Source organism: Crinia signifera, chromosome 6, assembly GCF_055691185.1.
Source record: "Crinia signifera chromosome 6, ASM5569118v1, whole genome shotgun sequence".
Classification (NCBI taxonomy): domain Eukaryota; kingdom Metazoa; phylum Chordata; class Amphibia; order Anura; family Myobatrachidae; genus Crinia; species Crinia signifera.
In genome coordinates, this window is record NC_139222.1 from 152164494 (window position 1) to 152191835 (window position 27342).

The 27342-nt window shown below is 38.5% G+C and overlaps 1 protein-coding gene across 2 annotated transcripts in view; it reads left to right on the forward strand.

Annotated features, from left to right (window-relative positions):
• The first annotated feature begins 2656 nt into the window (after positions 1 to 2656).
• TOX2 (TOX high mobility group box family member 2) overlaps positions 2657 to 27342 on the forward strand; it is a 108334-nt gene continuing 83648 nt past the window's right edge. Inside the window, exon 1 of one of the 2 annotated variants that reach the window (XM_083147661.1) lies at positions 2657 to 2910. In XM_083147661.1, the coding sequence (XP_083003787.1) occupies positions 2812 to 2910 (99 nt within the window). In that variant the 5' untranslated portion in view covers positions 2657 to 2811. Of the gene's footprint in view, positions 2911 to 3875; positions 4151 to 27342 lie in introns of those variants that run through there. The other variant, XM_083147662.1, reaches the window with a different exon arrangement.

Consider the following 27342-nt stretch of genomic DNA (forward strand, 5'->3'; position numbering starts at 1 on the left):
GTTTATGTTTGTCTGCATTTGCCATGTCAATTGAAGGCTCATTTCAGGAGAGAAGAATGGTGTTGATGGCAGCCTATGTCCCCTTTCTGAGTTGTGAGACAATTCATACATTTCTACTGTTGGGAAATATGTTATAATAGTATTAGAATTCATATAGAAATAAGCAGAAACTTTTCCCACTACCTTTTCTACAGACTAATACTTTTTAATACCCACAATTTCAGGATACGAGACAGAAGCTGTGTACAATCGGGTAAGGTATATTGCTAGCAATATATTGCTCAGTGTCTCCTTTTCATCAGCGACCAGAGATGGACGCGGATGAAAGGGAACCTCTGCTGGGGGAGCCACAGAGGGAATCAGCTGGTTGCAGGAGCAAGCTCCTGCGACCTGCGATCATAAGGGGGCTAAAAACGGGAGCGCACACCCGGCGATTTAGTGCCAGTGCACACTCCAATCGCTGGCAATATGGTTGCTTAGCGACCATATTGCCAGCGATAAATGCCCGTGTGTACGCACCTAGAGTCCTCATTTGGGGACTACCACTAAACATAATATTTTATTTTCTAAGCTCATTGCATATTACATTGCAAATAAGGCAAAGTGAAACCTTTTTAATCATTAATTAACGCACTTACAATGCATTATGAAACCACTGTGAAATTCTTATTAAAGCAAGGATAAACTGCCATATTGTCAGTTCAATTGTTTTTCAAAACTCATCAGTGCTCTAAGATAATATGATTTGAAATTTGAAAGTCAATTTTACTGTAGATAACAACTGCAGTCAACTCCAGCAATGACATGTTGGTAAGTGTGTAATGAAATGTTTAGCACTGATTGTTAATGAGGTGACCCTATATAGTTCATTGCTTCATAAGTAGAATTAGCTACTGACCCGGCAGACCCTTTGCTTTTATTACCGTGACCCATGACATTGAAGTAAGAGACTTATGTCAGGTCACTTGTACCTCTAGAATTTACTTTCAGAGGAAACCAATTACTTATAAAATGATGAAAAATATTTACTGCAACAAATCTACATAAAACAGACAAGACTTTACCATGCGTCCATAGTTTGGGTGCATTTACTCTAATGTTCTAATGTAGTAAAGTTATTGTTAGATTTTGATATACAAATTGTAGATGAAAACATGCTTGATATCATAGCAATACCCATTGACCTATTTTCATATTTAGCCTGTGATTTCTACAATAACAGAAATGTATTGCTTTCCTGAATCCCAGCTAAGACAGTTATAACAGACATATTGGGATGGATAACTGTACCATTTGCAACTGGGCTATTGAATCGATCCTATTATCGCCGAAAAGTGCGAGTTGCCGAGGGCACCCGAATTAAGCCTATCTCGCACCCTTCGCAGGGCCGAATTCACTGTAAAGTGCGCCCGGTGTTGTGATGATTCCCATTCGCATTTTATAGGATCGACCTCTTTGTGTTTGTCATTTTCAGACACACTAGCAAATATACACAAATATGTAGATGGCACTTTACCAGATTCTGAGTTTGTATCACAGATATACATGAACGTAGATAGATAGACACATATAAATTCGTGTATATATATAAATATATATATATATATCTATATAATAGTTTATTTATATGGCGCCACAAGGGTTTCACAGCACCATATATATATATATATAGAGATTGGATGCGGCGGCACTCGACTCACTATTTCTATATATATATATATATATATATATATACTACATACATTGCTGCAATGTGTACGCAACAAAGCTGGCATGAAAAGTATAACTACGAATAGGTGGCACACTAGTGTACGCATGTCCATGTGAACAGCAATAGGAATATATGGAATGGTTGCTGGGTTCAAACTGTCACAGCCCAGCATCCAATGAAGCATGCCTCAATGCGCATGTCCATGTGTGCACATTGCGCCAAAGTATATATATATATATATATATATATATATATATAGAACTCCCCAATAAAGAACGTCACTCCGGGTCTCTTTACAATCAAAAGTGCGGTTTACTGATGCCTACGGCGTTTCGGGCCAAGCCCGTCTTCAGGACATACACATATATATAAAATAGAGCAAGTAGCCCGACACTCAATCGATGTGTTTAGATAGATAGACAAACTATCCTAGAGTTTGTACACAACAAAGGGATGGGGGGAAGGGTACATGCTTTTACATATTGCCCTGTAAACTCTTCAGTACTGCAGGTGTTAATGATCAACTGTTATTCAGGCATTGCAAGTGATAGCCTGTGTATGAGTGTTTCAGGTGACACATACATACATTTATATAGGCATACTTAGGAAATAAGGCATATATCTGTTAAAGAGAACCCATACTAAAAATGAATGAATGAATTTGTAGTGGCACTGTAGCATGCATGGCTAGGGGGCTGTATTTCAGGCAAGGAATGAGTTAAGGAAAGACGGGGAGAAGGAGGGAGAAGGGAAAATAGTGGGGAGAGAAGCATGAGAAAGAAAGAGAGAGAAACGAGAGGGGGTTGAAAATAGTGAGAGAAAGAGAGAGAGAGAGCCCACAGAACGGATGTTTGAGAGAAGGAGAATAAATGATGCCCAACCCCCCCACCCCTTCCCTCTCCCTCCTCTCTCTCTCCCTCTCTGTCTTGTTGTTTCAAACAATAGACACAGACTCCCTCCCTCGCCTCTATCACACACACACATACACACACACACACTCAGCAAGAGGCAGTGAAGCTCACACAGGAGCCCAGAGAAGAGAATTAAAAAAATATACACAAAACATCAAGCCGTATTAATGCCCCACCGGCCGCCGTGTGATGGACGTTAGGTTCTACCCTCCTGCCCCCACCAGCGTGGGCAACTTATCTACAGACCCCACCTGCCTCAGCCCCCTGGACTTTTACCACTGCAACAAGGTACCGTCTTACTAACACTCTGCGACAGCTGCTCCTCTCTTACTGACTGCTTTATCTTACTGCTGGGGGTGAGAGGGGAGAGGGCAGCCGTGGATGGGAAGTTTGTGTGGCAGCGCTGCCTGGCATGGATGCTGCAGCACATCATTGGTCCGAGTTCTCTCAGCCCTCTCCAGTGGGAGAAGTTGTGCTGGGCAGCGTTCCATGTCAGGGCCAGGCTGGGGGTACCGGGTGTCACCACACCTGCTGATCTCCTCCACTCTACTTAGTTGGGCCATTTACCGGAGAGCACAGGGCACAGCCTCAGTCCCGGCAGGGACCGGGGGATGCTGGTAGGTGATGGACATGTCTTTTCCTTCCAGTGTCCTACATGCAGCGCAGAGTGCAGCACTTTGGGATGACAGATTGCTGTCTGCCAGATGGGCATAGTGTGGGATGCTTGTTTTACGGGAGCTGTTGCAAATAAGCCCACTTATTATGGATGATGCCCGAATGGCAGCAGGGTATGAGCAGGTGCACTATGGATGGAGGTTTAGCCCTGAGAAGAGTATTTCAGTGGAAGAGGGTAAAAGCCGGATCCATGTAAATATATTGAGAAATCTGCATCCATGTTGCAATCAATTGTCCTAGGAGGTAGCTTGATACCCTGATGAATGGCTCCCTATAAGGTGTCACTCCGTTATCCTGCACAGGTGACAAGTCACTGAGGCACCACAAGCATGCCTGAGACATTGCCCAAGGAATACAAACACCTTACAACTCCTGCCATTGCCTCTGCTATTGGCTACACTGTGTAGGCTGTCCTTCCCACTTCCAAATCCCCCAAAACCATTCCTAGCGTGTCCACCCTCCCCTCTCCGGCCATTAAAAATAAATGATTATAAGATCACGCCTTCATTTCCATGTGTATGGAAATGTGCCCATCGTTAACCCTTCCATTTCCAGTCCCAAAATAAAAATAGAAGATAGTGTGTGTGTGTGTGTGTGTTGTAACCTAGCTAGCTGTAGAGTGTGCTATAGCACTATTGTTACATGCATGAGCAGGGTTTGGGGATGTCAGTGATTGTGGTGCAGCATGAGGCAGGAACATGCCCCCATCCCTCTGCCAGCCAGGGCTCAGAGGAAAGTTGCAGTGTGCATGGTAAGACGTGCTAGAGGCGGGCTACATACATACATAGCACAGGGCAGCAGCACTGTGCCGGGCTAACTAGCCATGTTCCGGATTCTAGACAAGTATCTCAGGGTGAGTATGGCTGTAATGTTACTTTATTTCTTCTGTTTGCTCATTTCCGATCTTACTTGCACAGTGCTTTGTGTACCGGCTCCAGGAATTGCTCAGATTATTGCCATGCATGGGATTCAGCCCTGTGTGGGTTACGTTATATTGCATGATGCATATACTAGGCAGGGTAGTGCTAAACTTCCACTTACTGTAGCTCCTTCTAGGCACAAAGCAGGAGTCTGGAGGCTGACACATTGTTGGTGTAGTTAGTAGCATCCTGCACCTGTGTGATGCCTGCTAGCTATAGATGGGGCGCACTGCTGGCGGAATGCACTGTCCAGCCATGCATCCTACTGCTATTGTCATTGTGACGGATCTCACAGGGCCCTTTGTGCCAGAACAAAAGTTACAAGGACTGGGAATACCTCTGTTTACGCTGCGCTAAGCCCTATTTACAGTGTGAGCCGTGGAGATAAACAAAGCTGACTGCGATGCATTATCCTGTAGGGGAACTAATGAGGACTCAATAGAGAAATACACTGGAACGTTTCTGCTGACACTTATATTGCTTCATTTTATCCTCTTGGTCCCCTAATTTAAAAGCTGCTTTGTATGAACCCTCAGATGTTTTAGTGTATATACTGTCAGTAAACTAGGATGTCAATCTAGAAGGCTGGATGGACAGACAGATAGATAGATAGATAGATAGATAGATAGATAGATAGATAGATAGATAGATAGATAGATGATAGATTGTATAGAATATTAATATGAAAGGAACGTGTCCACACGTGTAACAGAAACAGTATTTTGGCCACCTTGACGGCATTATTCCTAATAGTAGGCAGCTGACTTGTGTGACAACAGCAGATGTCCAAACTTTTTTGTCTTGTAACAAAAGTTTAGGTGACACAATAAGGAGTCACCTGTCCAAGTTTTGTAGCTGTTGCTCTGTTTAGTGCCAAGTTGTAACTAAATATTGATCTTTTGTTTCCTTTGGATGAACCTTGTGCTGTACATACAGACTCCATTAGAAATGGTATACAGTATGTATATATTTGCAGCTATGCAGTTCTAAAGCACACACAGCACAGTATGTGTACACTTGTGAATTGCAAACATTTATAGTGTATACAGTATATATTTATGCAGATTTGTTCATACTGCAATGCAAAAAATACATTTTCAAATACTTTACAATATAAAGTGAAAGTACATGTATAATGTTCAGACTTATATATCTACTAAGTACCCTTGTAACAATGTTGTGCATATGCATAAATGTGTGTGTGTGTGTGTGTGTGTGTGTGTGTGTGTGTGTGTGTGTATATATATATATATATAAAATCAATAATCACATACATTTTCAGTACAAAGAAACTACTGCATACAGTGTTATAGAATAACTTATGTAGAAGTGACAGTGATAATAATCATGACACCTGTGACAAACATTAACAGTAATTAATTAGTTAATAAATCTCAGAGTGCGTACCCCGACCCTCACACTAACACACACACAAACCTCCAACACACACACACAAAAGATAAAAGGCAAATATGTTTAATAAAGCTGTCACAATCTTAAATCAAGAAACAAGGTTATAATTCTATAACTACTTAATAATTACATTATCTATTAATGCACCAGCGTAACAAAGCAGGCCTTTATAAAATAAAGAGATTCAAGCCAGTTTGTCATCTTTCTACGTGCATTGCCCAGGGTACATTGCTCCATGATGGTCCTTGAATGTGTTCTACCCCATGGTACTAATTCAACATGAGCATGGTGAACTAGTAGAATCAGCTTTTCCTGGTAAACACTTTAAACATTAAAATAGATACAAAGAGAGCATTTAAATAAATGAACACAATTATATAGATAGTGCGTACAGCATGATGGTGGCATGTCATCTTAAAAAAAATCTATATGCTGCACATACAGTATACACACAATGTTTGTGTGTGTGTTTTCAGTATTGTCATCTGTGTTTCATACTTACTGTGAAAACAACTGAATAATGAAACTATCACCATTCTGGATATGTATGTCAGCCTGCACATGGATGAATTAACCACATGTATTTCTTCTCAGTTAATATTTTCAGTATACATTAGGCCTCCATTTGCTAAGAATTATTAAAATAATTCTTGATTTTATGATTTGATACTTGTACGGTTGTTTGTAAAAAAAAAATATGTCTTAAGGTGCCGGACACTCAAATGTTGCGTAAAAAATGGCATTTAGACAATTCAAACATACAGTACACAGTCATGGATCAATATTATAATTGCAATGCTGAATATTACCACTTGGTGCCACTGCGGCCTCTGCTTCATTTCTGCACTTTGCTAGGTCAGAGAGATAAGGCTGAGTGAAATTGGTTTGTCAGTCTTGGATTAAGAAGAAAAATTAAACCTTGCATTGAATGTACTACATTTTTTTTGTGCCATTTACAAGAAAATATGAAATATCTGAAACTGCTAGAGTTTTGTGAATTAAGAGGGTTTAGCTTTATATGCTCAGCAAGCTGTCATTGTTATCATCTGAGTTTAGTTTGTTGGTTAATTTCATGCTATTTTTGAATTTTTAATAAACAGGGTTATGGTCTGTCATGTGATTTGGCTTTGCATGTTCTGTATCACAGTAGAGAATTTCTGTATAAAGCACAAGAGTTGTTAAGCTATTTATGAAGTAACATTTGCTAGAAAAGCCAACCTTTGCAATGAGAACCTACAATATTGCCAATACACAGCTCTGGCGGCCATTTTGTGAGCTGGATGATGAGGATGGGGCCTATCCATTAACTGCAAACCTGTGACATCACTGAAGCATTAATTGTATTGCTAGTCTGCATGGTCATACTTATTCCACAATTGAAATTGAACAGGTAGCAAAAATGCATATATTCTTTTTAAAAAGAAGCTTAGTAATGTATAAATATCCATTACAAATGGAAAGAGCAAAAGACTAGTAGTGTGTACACACGGGGCGATATGGCTTCCGAGGTTGCCGATATAGTGATATAGTGAACATCGGAAGCCATATTGCATGAAGATCGAATTCTTTTTTAGGGCTGCCGACGTGCGCTCCAGTTTAAGCGCAAATTGGCAGTGAAATAGAGAGGGCAGCCAAGACTATATAGTGCAGATCTGCACTATATAGTCTAAATTATCCCTCTGCATGCATGCCGTGCGATGCGAGTCCCGATACGATCTGATCGTATCAGGACTCGCATCTCATGGCATATCCTGCCGTGTGTACACACCTTAAGACAACACACAGTAGACATAAGAAATATTGATATTGAGGAAATAGCTGTGCACTTATGTTTACCAAGCTATATGTTTTGAATACATAACCAAAAACCAATCATGCAAAACAGAAGCTATTTTAAAATCATAAATCTCCAGTTCACTATCCCTTTTTGAACCACCTATTGTGGTTTACAGTCAAGTATAGTGACTGTGCTCAAAATCCTTATCTTAGAACTTTGCAATTACTTAGCAGAAGTCAGTTACCGTGCAAGGAAAAAAAATATATATATATATATGCAGCTCTAAAAGCAATACCGCAGAGATGTCATAGAATGAAAATGTCAATGGCCACTTCTAAACCCACCCCTTCTGCACCATGGCAGGGACTCTAATGCACATTTACCATCTTGTTTGTGTACTGGGACCTTGAAAGCTCTGCAGAATTTTGATTTATAACTAGTAACAGGCATCTTGCATATTTCTGCAGTTTCCATGGGATTCCCTTTTACACTAAGCACTATAATTATTGAAGGGATTTTGATAGGCTCTGTGGAACCCAGTATATGCTGTGATAGTGAGTAGCAATTAGAGTATTACAAATTTTGAAAATATAATAAAATACTTGCATTACTTGGACCTTGCTTAAGTCCCTATTTATCCAAATGCAGCGATAAGGAGGATTGTATAGCCTCAATTTATGGATAAAAGATAGCCAGGACTCCTTAGCAATATTCAGCTGTCCTGGCAATAATAGCTTTGAGTGACAAAGGTTAATTTAGACTAGCTATGAAGTAATGTACATTTTTGTCTGAATATTTTCCTACTTTACATCATAGTAAGAAAACATCACCGCAGTAGCTGAACAATACTTAGCTGCATTGGTCATACAGGCCCTGAGCAGTACTGGTTCACTTATTCATTTACCAATGGGGTCTCTTTAGATATATTTATGTGTGAGTTGGGCAGCTTCCTTGCACTCGGACTGTGGAATGGAATGGCCATAATTGAGATCTCTGTTCTACTAATAAATAATACATTAATTGTAAAATATTAAATAAAAAATGTGAAACAATTAAAAAAAAAAAACATTTCTTCACAGAATAAGGCCAGGAGAAGCTAACTGTTATACTGGGTGAATTGAAGAGAAAAAAAAACCTATCGCCAAATAGCAAATACAGTATACTAGCTATCTCTGGATAAATACACCACCATTATTGTATTGGTATTTTAATTAAAAACAATTATTGAGCTCTATGTCCAGTTTATGTTAAAATAGAGAAATGAAGGTCTCTTGAGCCCACCTTATCTTGGTGCTCTATACTAGATAGTCGGCCAGAGGTATCAAGCTACAAAAAAATATAACATGGAGACTGATAAACAGCCAGCTAATTAGCCCCTAACTGCCATGTTACAGGCTGGGTTTGAAAAATGACAGAAGCTGATTGGCTGGTTGTTGAGCACTCTCCTCTTTATCACTTATTTGAAGCTTGATACATCTGGCCCAATGTGTTTTTTGCCCTGTTTATACTTTTCTATATGTCTGAAACAAAATAGTTTAATCTCTAGCATAAACCCTTTTACTTATGTCCTAGGAATATAAAAACTTATTTGTCAATAGAATCTGAAATTATAATAATCTGAGATTTTCTAATTTACTTGATTTCCAATACTCTTAAATGCAACTGGGTAGCAGTCACAATAACTACTTGTTAGGTACAGTAAAAACAATGGTGCCACAGTTAAAAATAAACCTTTACTTTTGCAGAGATGAACTGATGGAAAAAACATGATTGCAGGCATCTCAGCATTGGTTGCCCTGCCACTATAACCTACTATCATGTCAGTACAAACACAGGAAAGCGAACATTGGGCTACACTGCCCATGCCATAAAGTAACATATATAAATAATAGCAATGACTTTTACATAATTGCATCAAACGTGTCTTTTTCATTTAGAACATGGCACCTTTAAATATAATAAACTTGTTAATTGAACTTTAATTGTAATGTTGCAGAGGAAAACTGACTTACTATTTTTATTTATTATTTTATTTTTAAATAGCTCAATAAGCATTTGGGAAGCAAATTAGAGGCAGTTGAGATATAATCATGTTATATATAAAGTATTTCTACAAGGCTGAGTACATTTTGGGGTTGTGGGCCTTTACTTTTGCTGCAATATTAAATGTTTTGATGGGTAGTCTAGAAAGGACAATGGGCCTTATTCTAGTTCACTCTTTCTGACAAAATCCTTCTTAGATGGACAAAACCATGTGCACTGCAGGTGGGGCAGATGTAACTTGTGCAGAGAGAATTAGATTTGGGTGGGGTTTTACTTCAAAGTGAGATCTATATTGCAGTGTAAAAATAAAGCAGCCAGTATTTACCCTGCACAGAAACAAAATAACTCACCCAAATCTAATTCTCTCCATCTAAAGCCCCGTACACACGGGGGAGATATATTGCTCAGCCATATATGGCTGAGCAATATATGGCTGAGTAATATATTGCTCAGTTTCCTCTTTTCATCAGCGACCAGAGATGGTCGCTGATGAAAGGGAACCTCTGCTGGCAGTGCCGCAGAGGTAATCAGCTGGTCGCAGGAGCAAGCTCCTGCGACCATCGATTAGAACGGGGCTGAAAATGGGAGCCGGGGCACACTCCCATCACTGGCAATATGGTCGCCTGCGACCATATTTCCAGCGATTTCAGCCCCTATCGCCCCCGTGTGTACAAAGCTTAAGAAGGATTTTGTCAGAAAGAGTGAACTAGAATAAGGCCCAATGTGAGCAGGACTTCATATTAATACATGTTACACAGGTGATAAAACATAACTGTATTCATTGTGTTTAATTAGCAATTAGTGAATGTGTAAATCTAATGCCTATGTGTCACATGGATTGGAAACTCTCAGTGAAATACGTTTTTGGGCAATTTCCAGGTCAATTTGCTTGACCATGATGATACATAGACATTGTAAGTATTAACATTTTCCAATGTATCACTGTCTCACCATTTGCTAGTGTTTATGCACTGAAAGTTCTGACATAACATGTTTTCTTTTATATGTAGCCATATTTCATTACTGATATTAATTGTTTATATTTTATTTTTTCAAATACATGTACTTGTTTATTTAATAGTATTTTATTTGGAGAAATGTCCTATTTACAAATCTTACAAAACAAAATTAGAGTGCAAGGTGAAATATTGGTTTACAAAAGAGAAACTAAAGGACATCTTCCACAATGTATAACAGTATATTTATAATATATGGTATAGTTGTAAAATAAACATACATAATTATGGCTTTAATACATTAAAAGATACATTTAAGATATATATTTTGCATTTTTTCCCTTTCATTTTAATTAATTTTATACTGGCAGGTGCAACTATTTCATATATGTCACCACAGCTGACATTTACTACAAAGCCAAGGGGCCAAATATAATAGGGCATGGAAATCAGAAAATCAGAGATTTTGGGAGCATTTTCCCATTTTTTTTAAAGCAGCAATCATTTACACTGAAAAAAACAGGTTGATTTTGCCATGCAATTGATTGCCGGTTTGAAAAAATGGCTCCAAAAATTTCTCACTGATGCTCACATCCTATTACATTTGGCTCCAAGGTCTTTCTAATTTAACTATCGTTTAATGTTTAAAGCTAGAGCAACATACAAAAGTCCCAACTTTATACATTTGCCAAATGCCGCCCCAATGTTGCACTGGGTATATATCGAGTAGTGTGTACTCAGCATAAGTTTGCTAACATCTCTAGTCAATGTAAGGAATTAAAAACATGGCACATGTGCTCTGAAACAAAGTTGAGTTGAGGTGTACATTTAGTTTATCTCCTGGTTGAATACTCTTTTTTTTTTAAATATATAATTAATTAGCACTATATATCCTCCACTGAATACCCCATTGTAATTGTAACATTGCCCCGTATTTCTGTAAATTCACAGATTTGGAGGGTATGTATTCACTCCATTTGCAAAACTATTGGGACACCCATTATAATTACTCTGATGGAATCATTACAGTCACAACCACTGCTAATTGCTACATGAAATCAAGCATATAGTCATGCCATCTCCATAGTGAAACATTAGCAATATAATTGGTCATATCATACTGAAGTTATCAGTGACTTAAGTATGGAACTGAACCTTTCCAATGTGTTTATCAGAGTTCGGGAGGGCTAGACCCCTCCTGGCCAGATGTATGTCCTGCTGTTGTGAAAATATCTTGAAAAGAACATCAGCTCAGTTTCTAAGATGTATGCCACAGAACCGGACCAATGAGTGCTGAAGAGGGTAGGATGAAAAAAGGCCTGTTCTCCTCTGCATCACTCTTTGTCCCAGTCTGCTCTTTATGCAAAATCAGGACAATAAATATTTATTGGGACCTACATGAGTTTGCTATCCATGCAAAACGGCACACACAAACAAAGTTCAGATCACCATGTGCAATACCAAACATGGCTAAAGCAGTGTTAAGCACACACAATTGGACTAGAGCAGTGGAAAAACATTCTCTGGAGTTACCAATCATGTATGATTGATTAATTTATGTTTGAAAGAGACTATAAGAACATCTCCTTTCTGCATTTGTATTGGCAGCTTTAAAGTTTGGTGCAGGAGGAATCATGGTTTTGGAGTTGTTTTTAAGATTTAGCATGGGTTCCTTAAGATACAAGGACATGAAATCTTGATGCCACAGGCCTTCATTCACAAAGTGAGAGCCATCAAAACATTGTTGGTCAAGTTTGCAATGGAAGACCTTGACTGGCCTACACAAAGCAGTGACATAAACCCCATCAAACACATTTGGGATGAATTGGAATGTATAATGTGAGGCAGGCCTTCTCGCTTAACTTTAATGATTGGTCTCATTAATGCTTGTATGACAGAACAGATGTGAGTCCCGGTAGCTATGTTCCAAGAGCTAGTTGAAAGCCTTCACAGAAAAGTGGATGCTGTTAAAACAGCAAAAATGGAACCAACTACACGTTAATGCCCTGGTTTTGTAGTGAGATGTTTAAAAAGCACATATGGTGTGGTGTTTGGGTCATGTAAAATATACCTATATTGTTGATTTTGAAATCTAAATGAGTTGTACCCATGCCATTTTGTGACATTGTGTATTCTACTGCTTGTCACAACTTTCAAGAAGATTAAGAAACCCATATTGCATCTGCAACATGTTTATCCAAGATAAAAATATGATCATATTTTGCTCCCATTACAGGATTTACTCCAGGGAACTAAAACTGATTGTATCATTATCCATTTACATGTTGCTTTCATGGGAAATTTAATTCAATTTTTTTGTTATCTGTGTAGCACAGAAATCAAATTTCAACCAAGCTTTATGAACAGTCCACATTATACTCATGCAGCCATTCAAATAAATGTAATCAGAAAGAGAATGTGCAAGAGACTGCACTGAGCCATTGTCCCTAGTAAGAGGCAACCCTTCACTCCTTAACTTGGCACTGGGCCAACTTGTATTGTAGTGGTCCTTCATTACATTCATTTTCTTGTTAGACATGTTCCAAGAAATTACCATTAGTTTTAGGACAAATCTCATGACAACTGATGTTTTGTTTTTAAATAATTCAATTTGGGAGGAATAAAGTAAATATAACAAACTACAATTAAAAACCCCCCACAATATTTATCTTATAAACCAATGTAAAATATGCTTAAAATGTTGTATATCATTCAGAAATTATGATAAGCCAGTTTAAAGGGTATTATACCTTAATGCAGGGGCTCCCAAACTTTTTTGAATCACGGCACCCTAGAGTACAAGAGCTTTTTTTCACAGCACCTCTAGGCCAAAAAAATGTAGAAAAAAATATACAATTAAATGAATTGTGTTTATATGTGATCCTTAGGTTCAGTTATACGGTAAAGGGTTCTGTTTGTACACACATTTTATGATTGATAGTCGCCAGAACTGGTTTTGTCCATAAATAATGTGACTTGGTCCTGGATCACCAACCTGAGGCACTTGTACAAGTGTCCTGAGGCACCCCAGGGAGCCTAGGCGCACAGTTTGGGAACCACTGCCTTAATGTGTTATTTTTCTGTACTTATTCAGTGTGATATACTGTCATTTAAGAACAGAGCATATTTCTCTATATACTGTATTTCTATTGTTGCTGGATCAAAAAAACAACAACCAATTAGCTTCTAACTGCCATGCTACAGTCTGTGTAGTAGCTGATTGGTTGGTACTTTATCTCTTTAAACTTAATCTCTCTCCAAGCTTTGCTATATCCAGACATTAGTCCTGGAAGCACACATTTACACAACTGGTCACTGGATACACCTAGATTTATTAGGTGCAAATTTAGTGGGCCCATTTGTTTTAATCATTGAGTATATTAAGAACAACTATAGGACTACAGTTCTCTGGAAGCCCACACATTTTTGCTGTGCCAACTCTACTTCATCTTCATGCTCACTAGACTGGGCGTCAGATGCACTAAGCTTCAAAAGTTATAAAATGGAAAGTGATAAACAACCAGGCCATCAGCTCCTGCCTGACATTTTTCAAACCCAGCCTGTAACATGGCAGGTAGGAGCTAATTGGCTGGTTTATCACTCTCAATTTTATCACTTGAAGCTTAGTGCATCTGGCCCTGGGACTGGTATTACACCATGGCAGGGGGCCACCATTATAGGGTGACCAACCAAGGCTGGCATAGCCTGATGCTAGACGAGCACTTGTAGCCCCAGTTATGGTGCTGGTTAATTATTTTAGACAAAATATTAGCACTTTTTTTTTTTCACAATCATGGCTGCCAAATATTTACTTTGACATCAATAAGATATGTACGACCACATATATATGTAGTATGTTGAGTTTGTATGTATATTGCAGCCCCTATAGGCTACAGTTTTGTGGATATAGGTTTCCATGTGTCTGAGATGTACAATTGCAGCCTACTCTATATCAGGCCCAGCATGTACCTGAGCAGTGTCTCTTATACTAAACACAGAGGACACCGGTGTATTGGTGTAATTAGCATCCTATCATTCTCTGTGCTATACCCCATGGGCTGTTTATTTGGAGAATAATAGAATGAGCAGCATGGACAGGTATGTGACAAATGGATGCAGATTTAAAACTGGAGTCCCACAGATCTCAGTACCCTCGATCCTCTGCCATTTTGAGATAGTTCATACTGTAGGTTTAATTGTGGGCTTAACTTGTTCCTCACTGTCTGTAGAGGAAGTTGGCACCACCTGCTTGTGCAGGTCATAAATTATCCGAGGGGGAAGTGAAAAAGACAGATCAGGAAGTGCAGGGACAGCTGAAAAAGGGAGATGTACATGACTGATAATAAGGACTCAGGCAGCAAGTGGGAAACCACAAAAGAAAAGAAACAGTGATGGATGAAAAATATAAGTCTTACGTTGCTATGTGGGTCACAGCAATATGGATGATGAAATGTATGTATATATACCACAAACTGATTGGAGTGCCTGTGAAGTGTTTAAAACATATCCGGTTTTAGTTTTCGCTCATTATGAATCACAAGACTTCAGCTACAACAGGAATTTGACTTTAATATATCTGGAGTAAAAGTAAACCCCATTTCCATATAATAGAATGGTGGAGTTTAACAACTTGTTGGTTGTTCAGTCTTCTGGTGTGGACCAGGTACAACTATATCTGAGATTAGTGTTGAACACTTTTTGGCAAACTTTAGATACAGTATGATCTGTGTAATTAAATGGTTTCACTTAACAAGGACTGGTGCTGATGCACAGCCAATTGGAAGCTGGTGATAAGGTATCTGACTACAGTAAAAAATAACAGTTAAGCAATGATTTTTGGATTATTACAACAATATATTTAGTGAGGGTCTAATGATTGGATCTCAGATGCGCTATTAAGGAGATGAAGTAAAACATATATACAGTAAACCCCTCCTAATAATTCTGCTGTGCCTCCGTAGTTGTACCATTGCATGACCTCAAACTCTTTGACATTGTCTACCTTATCTAATATAACATATAAATATGATAAACTAACTAATTAAGCATCAGCAGCAAAAGAGCATAACATGCCTCCAAAAATAAAATGTTTATATTGCTGTAATTTCCTACAGCAAATATAACCATATACTTAAATCAGCATTATTGATAGGCAGAACAGCTAGACAGAACATATATGGTAACAAGCATAACCATCAACAGGGTAAAATAAAATATGATAAACTACTGGGAGCCAGATGGACCAAACTTCAAAAAGTGATAAAGTGGAGAGTGAATACAGGCTGGAAAATGACAGGAGCTGGTTGGCTGGCAGTTTATCACTCTCCACTTTATTACTTTTTGAACCATGTTGCAACTGGCCCCAGGTCTGTATACCTATCTTTGGTGACTGGTATTGCATTTGCACTAATAATAAGTTATGGTAAGTCTGGGGTACCTTCAGGAAAATTTGCAAGACGTGATACTACTAGAATTATAGATTATCAGAAAATGCAAAATAATGAAATATACAAATAATTGTGTGCAAAGGATTGTTCGGCTGCTCTTCTGTGAAATAATGTGTAGGCCAATAATGTCCAGTATCAAAAACATATTGCACCCCTGTCAAACATCTATAATTCACGAAACATACAAGTGCAGATTTTTCACAAAATTTGCATTGGAATTTAAAGTAGCGATTTTTATGAAATGTAATATCAAGTGTTTAACTTGAATAAAGTCGTTACGCTGGATAACACCACAACTTACTGGAATATTATGTTTGTCAGTCATAGTTATGTTGTCCAAGTGACAATTCCAAGGAGAAGTCTTAAAGCAAGTTTCAAGAGCTATACCAGAACTTTTTGTATTTTATCACATAATTCCTCTTATTTTCATAAATCGCCCATTCATTTTATTATTCCAGTCACCATAGCTTAGCACCAGTCCTCACAATGAAAAATAACTCGCACAGCAGAAATGTGATTAAAGAGGTCAAAGGCAAATTTCTTGATAAAATTTAAATAGGTAGATTAAGGGTTGCGAGACGAAGCAGTGTGTACCCGCAGTAACAGCCCCTTAATTTATATTTCCTTATAAAAATGAGATGGAAGCCATCCTGCCCCCACGCAAATGGGTTGAGCGGTACTACTCTTTAATTGGCTAAGCATGCTTTAGATGGCGGCCAGGTCCCCATTGGTAGGTAGCAACAATCTTGCCATTTTTGCAGGGAAAATGCTAGCCAACCGCTATACCACCTCTACAGGCTGCAGGGGTGCACTGCTTCCTCTCTGGGCTGCACGTCTTCTGCCGGATAGCTATTGTAGTTACGTTCTCTATAGAGCATTCCAAAAATGAAAACACATAAAGGTAACTGAATCTTAAAATTACAGTTTATTGGGTGAGTGGATCTTTGCTGGATTACAGAAACAAAATAGGAATCATTTTCATTTCTTCTCCCTTTAAGTATGCCTACAGGCAATGATTCTTCCCTTGCTCCGATAGGATGCTGCCTTGCTAGTAACTGTAACCCTTCCCCACCCCCATCTTCCCCCTTTCCTCTAGCAATCTAACTAATGGTGTGTACACACGGTCAATTAGGCTTGCTATTCGATCCCAAAGCAATCAAATCGCACAGCAAGCCATGAGACATGCATACGATTTTGACTATATAGTGCAGATCTGTACTATATAGTCATTGCTCTCCTGTCTATCTGGGTTTCGATTTGTGGAGTCCCAGGAGCACACATCGGGATAGCATCGAATATTGGTTCATTTCCACCATTTGGTTGTTTCTATTGTGTAGAGACAATAAGTAAGTGAGCATACCTATCAATTTAGTTATTGGTTTCAACTTTTTTCCTTGCCAACTCTCTTTTTAGTCACTGCCAGTAGGGCACTTTTTTCCCAGCTTATCACCATGCCTCACTTTCCCTCTACCTTTTATTGTGCTGAGTTTCTAAAAATAATTGCCTGCATATCTAACATGACTGGTGCTTCATATGTAAAATTTATGAGCTCCAGAGTAAGGAAGGAAAAAAACACATTTCTTTCATTGCATTATTCATGTCACTCTCATAAGTTCATATGTAGAGGTTTAAAAATAGGGCAATGCAGCCACCTTTATATTTGAATAAAGGTGATTTGGGGGTTAACCGTAATCAGAATTTCTTGTGTTACACAGTGAAATAAACATAATTAGTAGAGAATATCACAGAAACAATACTTTGTATACTTTGTAACATTGTTTGAAAATGTTAATCAGAGCTAGTTGTGGCTAAAAGGTGAGACTTAACTGTGGTTATTATATAGCAGTAATATAATTTAGTTAGTGATAGCAATGAAAGAAATAGCTCTTTTCTGGCATATTTTTAATATTATTTTTTAAAAAATAATGTGATATAGAGTGTTTTCACAGACTTTTTTCATATATTAATTTCACTGAAATGTATGGAAAAAGTTTTAGGGCAGTTTTTCTGATAAGCGACTCCAGACACTTTTTTTTAGTGATCAGAGTGCAAATATGGCCAAATTTACTAAAATAATAAATATCAGAGGCAGCCAGTGATATCAACGCTATCCTCAGATAGTGTTATCCACAGATTCCCTCCAGTTCCCTACATGCTCCACACTGATAGGCAGTGCCTGATTATAGGTTCCAGGGGCCATAGTCTTATACACATGTTGCTCTTGTTATGCTTCTAAAGACATGTGTATAGGGGCTCAGGGACTCGCCATTCATACTGCCCATGATCATGTAATGAAGTTTATACAACTGGCATGTATGACCTAATCCTTGTGACCATTGGCTTTAGGCTGCCCAGCTGGCACTGTAGCACAGTGTACATAAAGTGACAATTCCATCAGTATGTTACATTGGCACAGGCATCTGGCAGTCACCTTAAGAACTTTACCCCCCACGGTACATCGGGACGGGTAAAAGATAACAAGCATGGAGCAAATTAGACCTTCATTTTATTCCTCCGCTGGCACCTGCAAGTCCTGGTGCCCTAGGCTGCAGCCTAATCAGCCTATTGGTTAATCACATGTCTGACAGGCAGTGCAGAGTCAGGAGCCAGTGCCTGTGATGAGCACAGTATGTCCAATGAGACCACACGATGATCACCCTAAAAATTTAAAATAAATACTTTCAGCCCGCAATGGTCCCAGCACACCTTCAGGCCTCTGGTCATTTGATTACCAGATTCCTGAACTGTAAACCCAGGTTATCTGATGTCTGCCTGCTGTAAACCAGCATTTACAGTAGTTTACAGCAGATATGAGATGACGAGGTCATGGAGCTGGAGGAGCTCACCAGGACACCAACCACAGGGAAGTCCAAGGGGTGGATGGGAAAGGGGAGTGTTCACTGATGCATTCTTTGACAAGTTCAGAGTATTTTTTTGTGAAAAATAACCTGAGATGCGCTGTTCCTGCATGCAGTAATTGATACATCCCTGTAATGTATTCAATTAGCGCAGCGGTTCTCAAACTGTGGGTCCTGACCCCAAAGTGGGTCCCGACTTTCTCAACATGGGTAGACAAGAGAAAGGTACTCTATTTTTTGGGGGGCGCTGCTTTTGAAAAAAAGTTTATCTAAAACTTAACTTTTATTGTAGTCAGAATATATTTAAGAATAAAATCGACACACATTGACACTGACACAACATGAAAACAACATATATTAGAAGTACACAGCACTATCAAGGTACTTGTACTTAGTTATTCCCTTCAGCAAGAATAATTATGTGTAAAACACTTATTGGAGCATGCATAAGGATTCAATATGAACACTTCATTCTTCTGAATTTGGGAATTGGCACAAAGGTTGGATGGATATCTAATGATATCTATAAGCAACACACTGCGAAATATTTCGTCAACTGTTACACTTCAAAGAGATATTTATTGTCACAGTATAATGAGTCTCTGCAACTGTATTTATATATAAACAGTTGTTTATATATAAATACAGTCGCAGAGACTCATTATACTGTGAAAAGTATTAGTGAGTTTACTCAGAAAATGCACTGATTTGGCCTATTACAATCACCATTAATAATTTACATTGGTCCTGGACCACCAACCTGACGCACCTCTGCAAGGGTCCAGAGGCACCCCAGGGTGCCACAGCACACAGTTTGGGAAACACTGCTTTAACTATTAACTGTTGCACTCTTTTTTACATTAGAATGCCCTAGTGTTTTAAGTGCCTATCTGATACCACACTAAAAGGGATGGGTACACACTAAATCTCAAACTATTTTGCTCTGGGACCCAATGATACATTAAGAAATGATTATAGGACCAAGCAAGTTACCGCAGGATAGGCGCCATATGTGTGGTCAGCAGATATACATTGCAGAGGCACAAACAAGTGAAGTGACCACTAATACAACAAGTAGGCAGTGGGTAATGGCAGATGAAAGAGTGTGACAGGGGATGTAAGCGGGAAACAGTGGGTGTTCACTTGATGAGTCTCTCCCTGCTCCTCCCTCCACAGACACATACCATAGAGTCTGTGCTCAGTGCTCACCCCCCACCCCAGGCTGCACTTACATACAGCTTGCTCCCCTGAGCTCAGATGCCCCAAGACCTGAGAGTGACCTTGTTGCCAGAAATGTGCCCCCCCCCCCATGGATTTCTGCATGTGGATGAGGGCCTCAGGGAGGGGCAGGTGAGGCAGACTGGAGTGGGGGGCGGAGCTGCCTGATGACCATTCAGATCTCTAAGCCAGTGATCCAAGAAACCAGTAATCCAAGGTGTATGAAGTAATAGACAAGAGGAGCCTGTAGCCTGGCGGTCAGGATCATGGAGTCATGACCCCATGCTCAGATGGTTGGCACCCATTTCTGGGATGCGATTCACCGTTTGAGAACCTCTGCACTATACCATATATTTGACAACGTTGCATTCCGCAACAGATCACAACTACCTGTTTATAACGTGTACCTCAAATTGCCCCGATTCATTCTTTAATGAAATGTGTGTGGCATCATCCCATGGGATGTTCTGCTGTACATGTTAAAATATTGTGTCTAAAAGAGATTCTGTGTGTAGGGTACAGCTCAAGATACGCCAAGCTGTAAAACAGTAACACAGTTCGCCACAGGTTTATGCCAGGAGAAAACAGTAGCCGGTGCACTTGGTTTACACCAGGAATAAGAAGCCTAGAGATATGGCTTAACAGTGTCAGTGGTAAATGATAAAGTTGCATTGCCCAAATTACTCTCTGCCCATCCCCTTCTCCTCATGCCAAGAGATTACATTTACCCATTAAACTTTCTCCCTGTGCCATAGCCCTGCACCCTCACCTTAGTGGGGCAGGGTGTAATGAAAATCAAATAACCCCCCTGCTGCACGCACAAAGATCAGCATATTTCTGCTTGGCTCCCTGGGGGACGATATCAGGATTGATGTAGGTGGTCCTAGATTGTGACATCATGACCAGGGGGCTGGGGCAGAAGGAGGTATATGTTCAGCACAGATGCATGGTATGTGGTTGTCATCTGGCTGCAGTCATATCCCATGCGTTAGTGGCAGGTAAGTAGTTAAGGCATCTTACTCACTGATGTTAATGACAGGTAAAATGTGCATGATATTACAAACCATTGCTTTCAGTGTAGCCATAACCACTATCCTGCACACTACTCTTACGGTCATCTGTGGACTAGTGAGCTTCAAGCGAGCCATAACAAAAACTGAAAAGATACAGTATATACAAACATGTTCGAGGTGTGTTTACAGTAGTGCTATACAACATTAACATGTCAGTGGGCACTTTGGCAAGCAGGCAGTGCTTTTCTTTATCTTAGATCACATTAGCAAGTTCAGTGCCAAAGGTTGTGTTATTAGCTTGGTTGTTTGGACTCAGTGGACCAAATGTAATAACCCCCAGATTGCTGAGACACTGAAAGATTTAAATTGGCAAATGCTTATAAGCCAAAACCAGGTTTCAGCAAAACAGAGGTTATTACATTTGTACCAGAGCTTCTGGTATAAAAGCTGGGTAAACATTTAATATAAGGATGGGGAGGGTAACTAATGTAAGTGTAACAAACTATGGTTATTATTTGCTGCAGAGTAAATAATGTAGCATTAGCCGTCAAACTTGAAACTTGATAATAAGCGGTGCTTTTCTTCTACGTCAAAAGGTGGCAGAACTATGACAAAGAGTACTGGTACTCACCCTAACGCTGATGGAGTCTGGTGATACAGCTTAAGCCCCATACACGCTAGACGATAAAGTAAAAGATATCGCAAAGAAGGGCACTTCTGAGTTACACATTTATAGTAAAAATTCAGAAAATTAAATGTTCTTGAAGTTTGATTGGTCCAACTCTGCAACTGTTGTTGTTTATATACATGTTGGTTCTGTTTACATTTTCTTCTTGCAAATGCTGCATAGAACTTGTACAACATATTTGATAGAGTTTGTATCGATAAACAAAGAAGAAGAGAAAATTATTTTTGCCAAAATGTAGGATTAAATTCTTCATGGTATCTGTTTTAAATGTGTGAAACCTTTTTCTTTAAATATAGTCTGAGTATATCTATTAGTATATCTACAAAATGTTCTTTAATATAGATTGCCTTAGTATACAGGTTGATTGATTTTTTTATTTAAAAAACTCTTAATGGTGGTATTCAATTGTTTTTTTACACACATTTAAGCTTGTTATCCCTGGGTGTGGCGAGCCAGAATGAGTGAATGTGTTGCTAAACCTGACCATAAAGAGTGTGATACTGTATATGCCCAAAAAAAAATAGATCAATTGAATATACCCCCACGATATCCCGTCATGTTTGAAGGGAGATCGAGCGTGATATGACAATTGAATACCCCTCTAAGTGTTCCATTCATAAACATTTCATATATAACCTGTATTAATGAACAACTACTTACTTTACTTTTACACTGAATTTCATGCAGTGCGTCCAGTAAAAAACATGAGATATAGCAATTTAATTTTATAGCACATACCATAACCAGTGAGCCAGTAAGTATAATTTTAAAAATACTACTTATCAAATGTGAAAAGCCTGTCAATTAAATTTGAATAAAAACTAATTTAATGACTTTGCAAAATTAAAATGTTTAAAATTAACAATTTAATGTTTATATATCTCTAACAGCTATATATTAATAATAATATTGAATAATCTATAGATATATTTGTATATTAAAATAAACAATGATACTGTGGTTGGCTAACCTCAGAAACAGTGTCAAATTTTGACCTAGGATTGGGAGTCTTTCTATATCTAACAGAAACGTATTTACCATTGGTGCAGCAGGTGCATTGTAAAAGGGTCCCTAGGACTAAGGTGCCAATTGCTGCTCAGACCTGCAATGACTTCTTGGGTTGGGTTAGAGGAGGGGGCCCAAATTATAATTTTGCACCTGGGCCTGCCGCTCACAAGTTCCAGCACTGATATCTACAGTCACTGTTACAACTGTCATAAAACACTAAACACAAGAAGAATAGGCTCCAGGCCCTATAGTAGTCCTTGGCCTTTTTCCTCTCTCAATGAAAATTTTCATTCCTATGCACCTGCACTCACCTAATACAGTATGTTAAGAAGAATGGACATGATCATATAATACCCCTTTCACATCGGAAAACCCAGGCCCCAGACCCGAGTCTGGTGCATGCAGATTAAACATGGGACGCTTATTATACAGACGACCTGTCTACCTGGGTTACTCAGTTTGTTGTGTTTACACAGCACCTCAACTCAGATCACACATTAGGACCGACACTAATAATATCATCCACAACAAACATTCTATAGCTAATGCTGTTATTCTAAATAAAATCCTTGAAATCTAAGACAATCAGCAACTATGCTGGTGTTTGTTTTTCATCTTTAATATGAACACATTTTTAGGAATTGATAACATTAAGCTAGATTATACAAAACAGTATTGGGGAAATTAACTAAGATGTGTATTCTACTTCACATGTGATGTTGCTATGTGCAACCAATCAGAAACTACATCTTATTTATTTAGCACCCTCTAGATGATAGCAGACAGGATTTGATTGGTTGCCTATAGCAACATCACATGTGAAGTAGAATACACATCTTAGTAAATTTCACCCTATGTGTCTACACGTTAGATTGAATTTGTGCAAGAATATTTTTTTATTAGTTAATTATGTATTATATAATGTCTCTTTGTGGAAAAAAATTCACACACTAGAACAAATAATATCTAATTTGATAAGATTTAGTTTTATTAATGTTTTTTTAATTTTGAATGTGCTACCACTTTAAAATGATACATTCCAGGGCTGTACTGGATGAATACTTTAACTTTTGGTATACATTTCTATGTACTATATATTTGGTATCCTGGACCACAGAATGAGATGTCCAGTTTACAATTCTACCAGTTGAGCAAAGCTCTGTGTTTAGAACATTACCACTGTGTGCATAAAATCTTTATTGTTGTAGTGGTACATTGTGTTATGTTACAGGTTTATTATTGGTTGTGGATTTAACTGTCAGAGATCAAATGATAAGCGCAAACATACCACATAACCACACTTCCTGCTTCTGATCCCCCAATACACAAATTCACACGTATAAACATTTTCTAGTTTATTTCAGTGTGTATGTATATATATATATATGTATATATATTACCCTTTGATTGCCAACATCAAAGGGTTGAGATATGCAAAATATCTGCTAAAAATGCCAGCGTCGCTCAAATTTTATATATAAATGTAAAAAATGTGTAAAAAAGATATTTCCTAAGGTAAACATTACAGGTCATTATGATGAATAAAAATGTTTGCTTGGCAATTTTCACATTTGTTTTGACAAATTCAAAATTCAAATTTTCATACTTACCTCGGCCCCTGTTGTCCACGACGGCCTTTGGGAACCTCTTCAGTGGCATCTCTGGTCCCAGAGGTGCATTGCATACCCACGCACTCGCACAATGCACCCCTGGGACCGGAGATGTCGCTGAAGAGGATCCTGAAGGCTGGCTTGGACGCCAGGGGACACCGTGGCCTTCGGGGGACCATCGGGGCACCACCAGGGGACCAAGTAAGGATCAAACAAATTCCAAAATCCAAAAAATCCCTTGTCCAAAATGCTCATGGTTCCGAGCATTTCGGATAAAGAATACTCAACTTGTATATATATATAAATATACATATTAATCATCTATATATATATATATACATATATATATATATATATATATATATATATGAGGTGGGGAGTTGCGGCACTCAGCTTTCTCATGCAAGAAAAAAGGGACGACAGGACCAAGTCGACTTGGTCCTGTCGTCCCTTTTTCTTGCATGAGAAAGCTGAGTGCCGCACCTACCCATCTCATGAAAACGCTTACCTGAAGCTGTGGGGTACTGGTGAAAGCAATCCATTGCAACAGGAGTACCGGTCCACCTGGATCTCTCTCTCTCTCTCTCTCTCTCTCTCTCTCTCTCTCTCTCTCTCTCTCTCTCTCTCTCTCTCTCTCTCTCTCTCTCTCTCTCTCTCTCTCTCTCTATATATATATATATATATATATATATATATATATATATGTCTAGTGTCCATTTGTGTGGCTCCAAAACATTGCCATCAGTTGGAAGTGAGTAAAACTACATCGCTTTCTCTCACACATGCACAAACACAGAGGCAATCACACGGTAGCAGCCTATCTTTCAAAACATTTGCTTCAAACGGGCTTACTTCCAACTTATATATTTAGCAATGCAGCATACATTTCCATTAATACATAGTATTTAAAGCAATGATCTGAGCAAAAATCATGGGTTAGTCTAAGCTCGCTATGTCATTTTAGGGGATTCAACATATGCGGTTGTGATATGCAGTTGCCAACATCACCGATAAATATGGTTCCCGAACATTGCAGGGAATATATACGGTAACCATGTGTTTTCAGAAGGTAGTATGGAAAGTGAGATTGTCTGAAGGTCTGGGAGGAAAGGTTAGAACGTCATCACTTTCATTCCTACAGTTGTGTTTTCCTAATACAAGGCTCTTACCTAACCTTGAAGAAAGAATGTGCCTGATTAAAGTATTTTGCAACAAATATCCATACTCCAACAAGCTTGACTAAGTTAAAAATGGACACCTGTTCTAAGCACATGTACATTTATAATACAATCTTTTGTTCTACAGACATACAATATTCATGTACTTTGTGCAGTTCTAGGCATGATGCTGCATACTGAATTTGCCAATTAGGAAATTACACCTAAATGATAGCGTAAGAAATGTAAATGTCATGTTTAAATACAAAACTGCTGTAACACTGGTTTCAAAACAGGAAGCTTCACCAAATAATCAAAAGATGAAGGTTTAGTATTGATTGAAGCTTAATTTACTCATGTCGTTTACAATTTTCATTTGTTTACATTCATGTTTTACTATTTAACTAAATTAGTTGTTAGGAGATGGACAGTTTTAAATAACACTGAAAGATTGCTAAAGATTTGTATCCAAGTATCAGCTTATTGGTAAATTGGGCAAGTTACCTTGTCCCATTTAAGCATTACCACATTCAGCTGGCCAAGGATGTTGTAGCTGTAGAACTCCCTGGCCTTTCATTGAGAAATTGCAAATACTTTGTTAATTTAAGTTAAAATATTTTGTCAATATAAATAACAATATTACCACATAAGTGACGTTAAACAATATTTCTAATTATAATTATAACTATATTTAACAATATTTATTCTGTAACTTTTTTGTTTTTAATATGTCATTTTAAGATTAAAGTAGCATTAGTTCATTTCAATAAAGTTTTATCATGTGTTTGAATATAAACTTTCACTCCAATTACCGATTTGGAAATGTTAAAACTTAGCTGCAGTTTGTATATGTATATGTTCTGTAGATACCACTCATCCTCAGTCTGCAGGTGCAGCCACACAGACCACAGACTAATCTTCTTTTAGGGGAGCTACAAGCATCTGTTCTCTGTCTTCTCTTTTTGTTACCATCTAATATTTCATATCATGATTTGTATTTAGTTTTAAATGTGGTTGATTAGAAATTGTTAAGAATCACCAGGCTCAACTAAAATTGAATACAGATGCTGTTTTGTAGGTCAGCAATTGTATCCAAATTTCAGTTGTGTAGTTAGATGTTAAAGTCTGGTCAAGAATTATAATTATTATTGTTTGCCCGTATCACACTTATGGGGCCTACACATGGGGAGATTTTGCTGAGTGATCTAAGTAATGCTGCAGTGATGTGCTAGCACTGTGTGCTGAATGATCTGTCAGGGCCAGTGTTCTCTAGTGAGAACACTGGCCTGACTGGCGATCTAACTAGATGTATCCAGCTGGATCTTAATTGCTGGGCGATAGCGCTGCGCGGGACTGCGCAGGGCCACACATCGCTATCGCCCCTACACACGTAACGATGTAGGGTCATTTTCTAAGCCATGGGTCCTCAAACTGCGGCCCTCCAGATGTTGTGAAACTACAAATCCCAGCATGCCTTTCCACAGTTTTGCTATAAGGGAGTGTTAAAACTGTGGCAAGGCATGCTGGGATTTGTAGTTTCACAACATCTGGAGGGCCGCAGTTTGAGGACCCATGTTCTAAGCCATCTAATCATATTAATCAAATGCCCTGAAATCGCACCGTGTGCAGGCCTTATTACACCACCAAATACACCGTGCTGTATAGAGAGCAATGAGGTGGCTGTAATCAGCCACACTTTGCAACAACATTTTTCGGAATTCTATGGGGCAGTTAAGTGCAATTTTGGCAGCTGTCATGGCATGCACTCACAAGTTCATCGCACTAAATTGGATTGTCACCTACAGTATACATAGAAAGCTGTAGTCTTCCAGATGTTCATGCCTGTGTACTTCATGGATTACATCTTTTCAGTTTTCTGATATTACATAAATTTATTAACAAAAGTAATAACACATTACATTAATAATGTATAAATT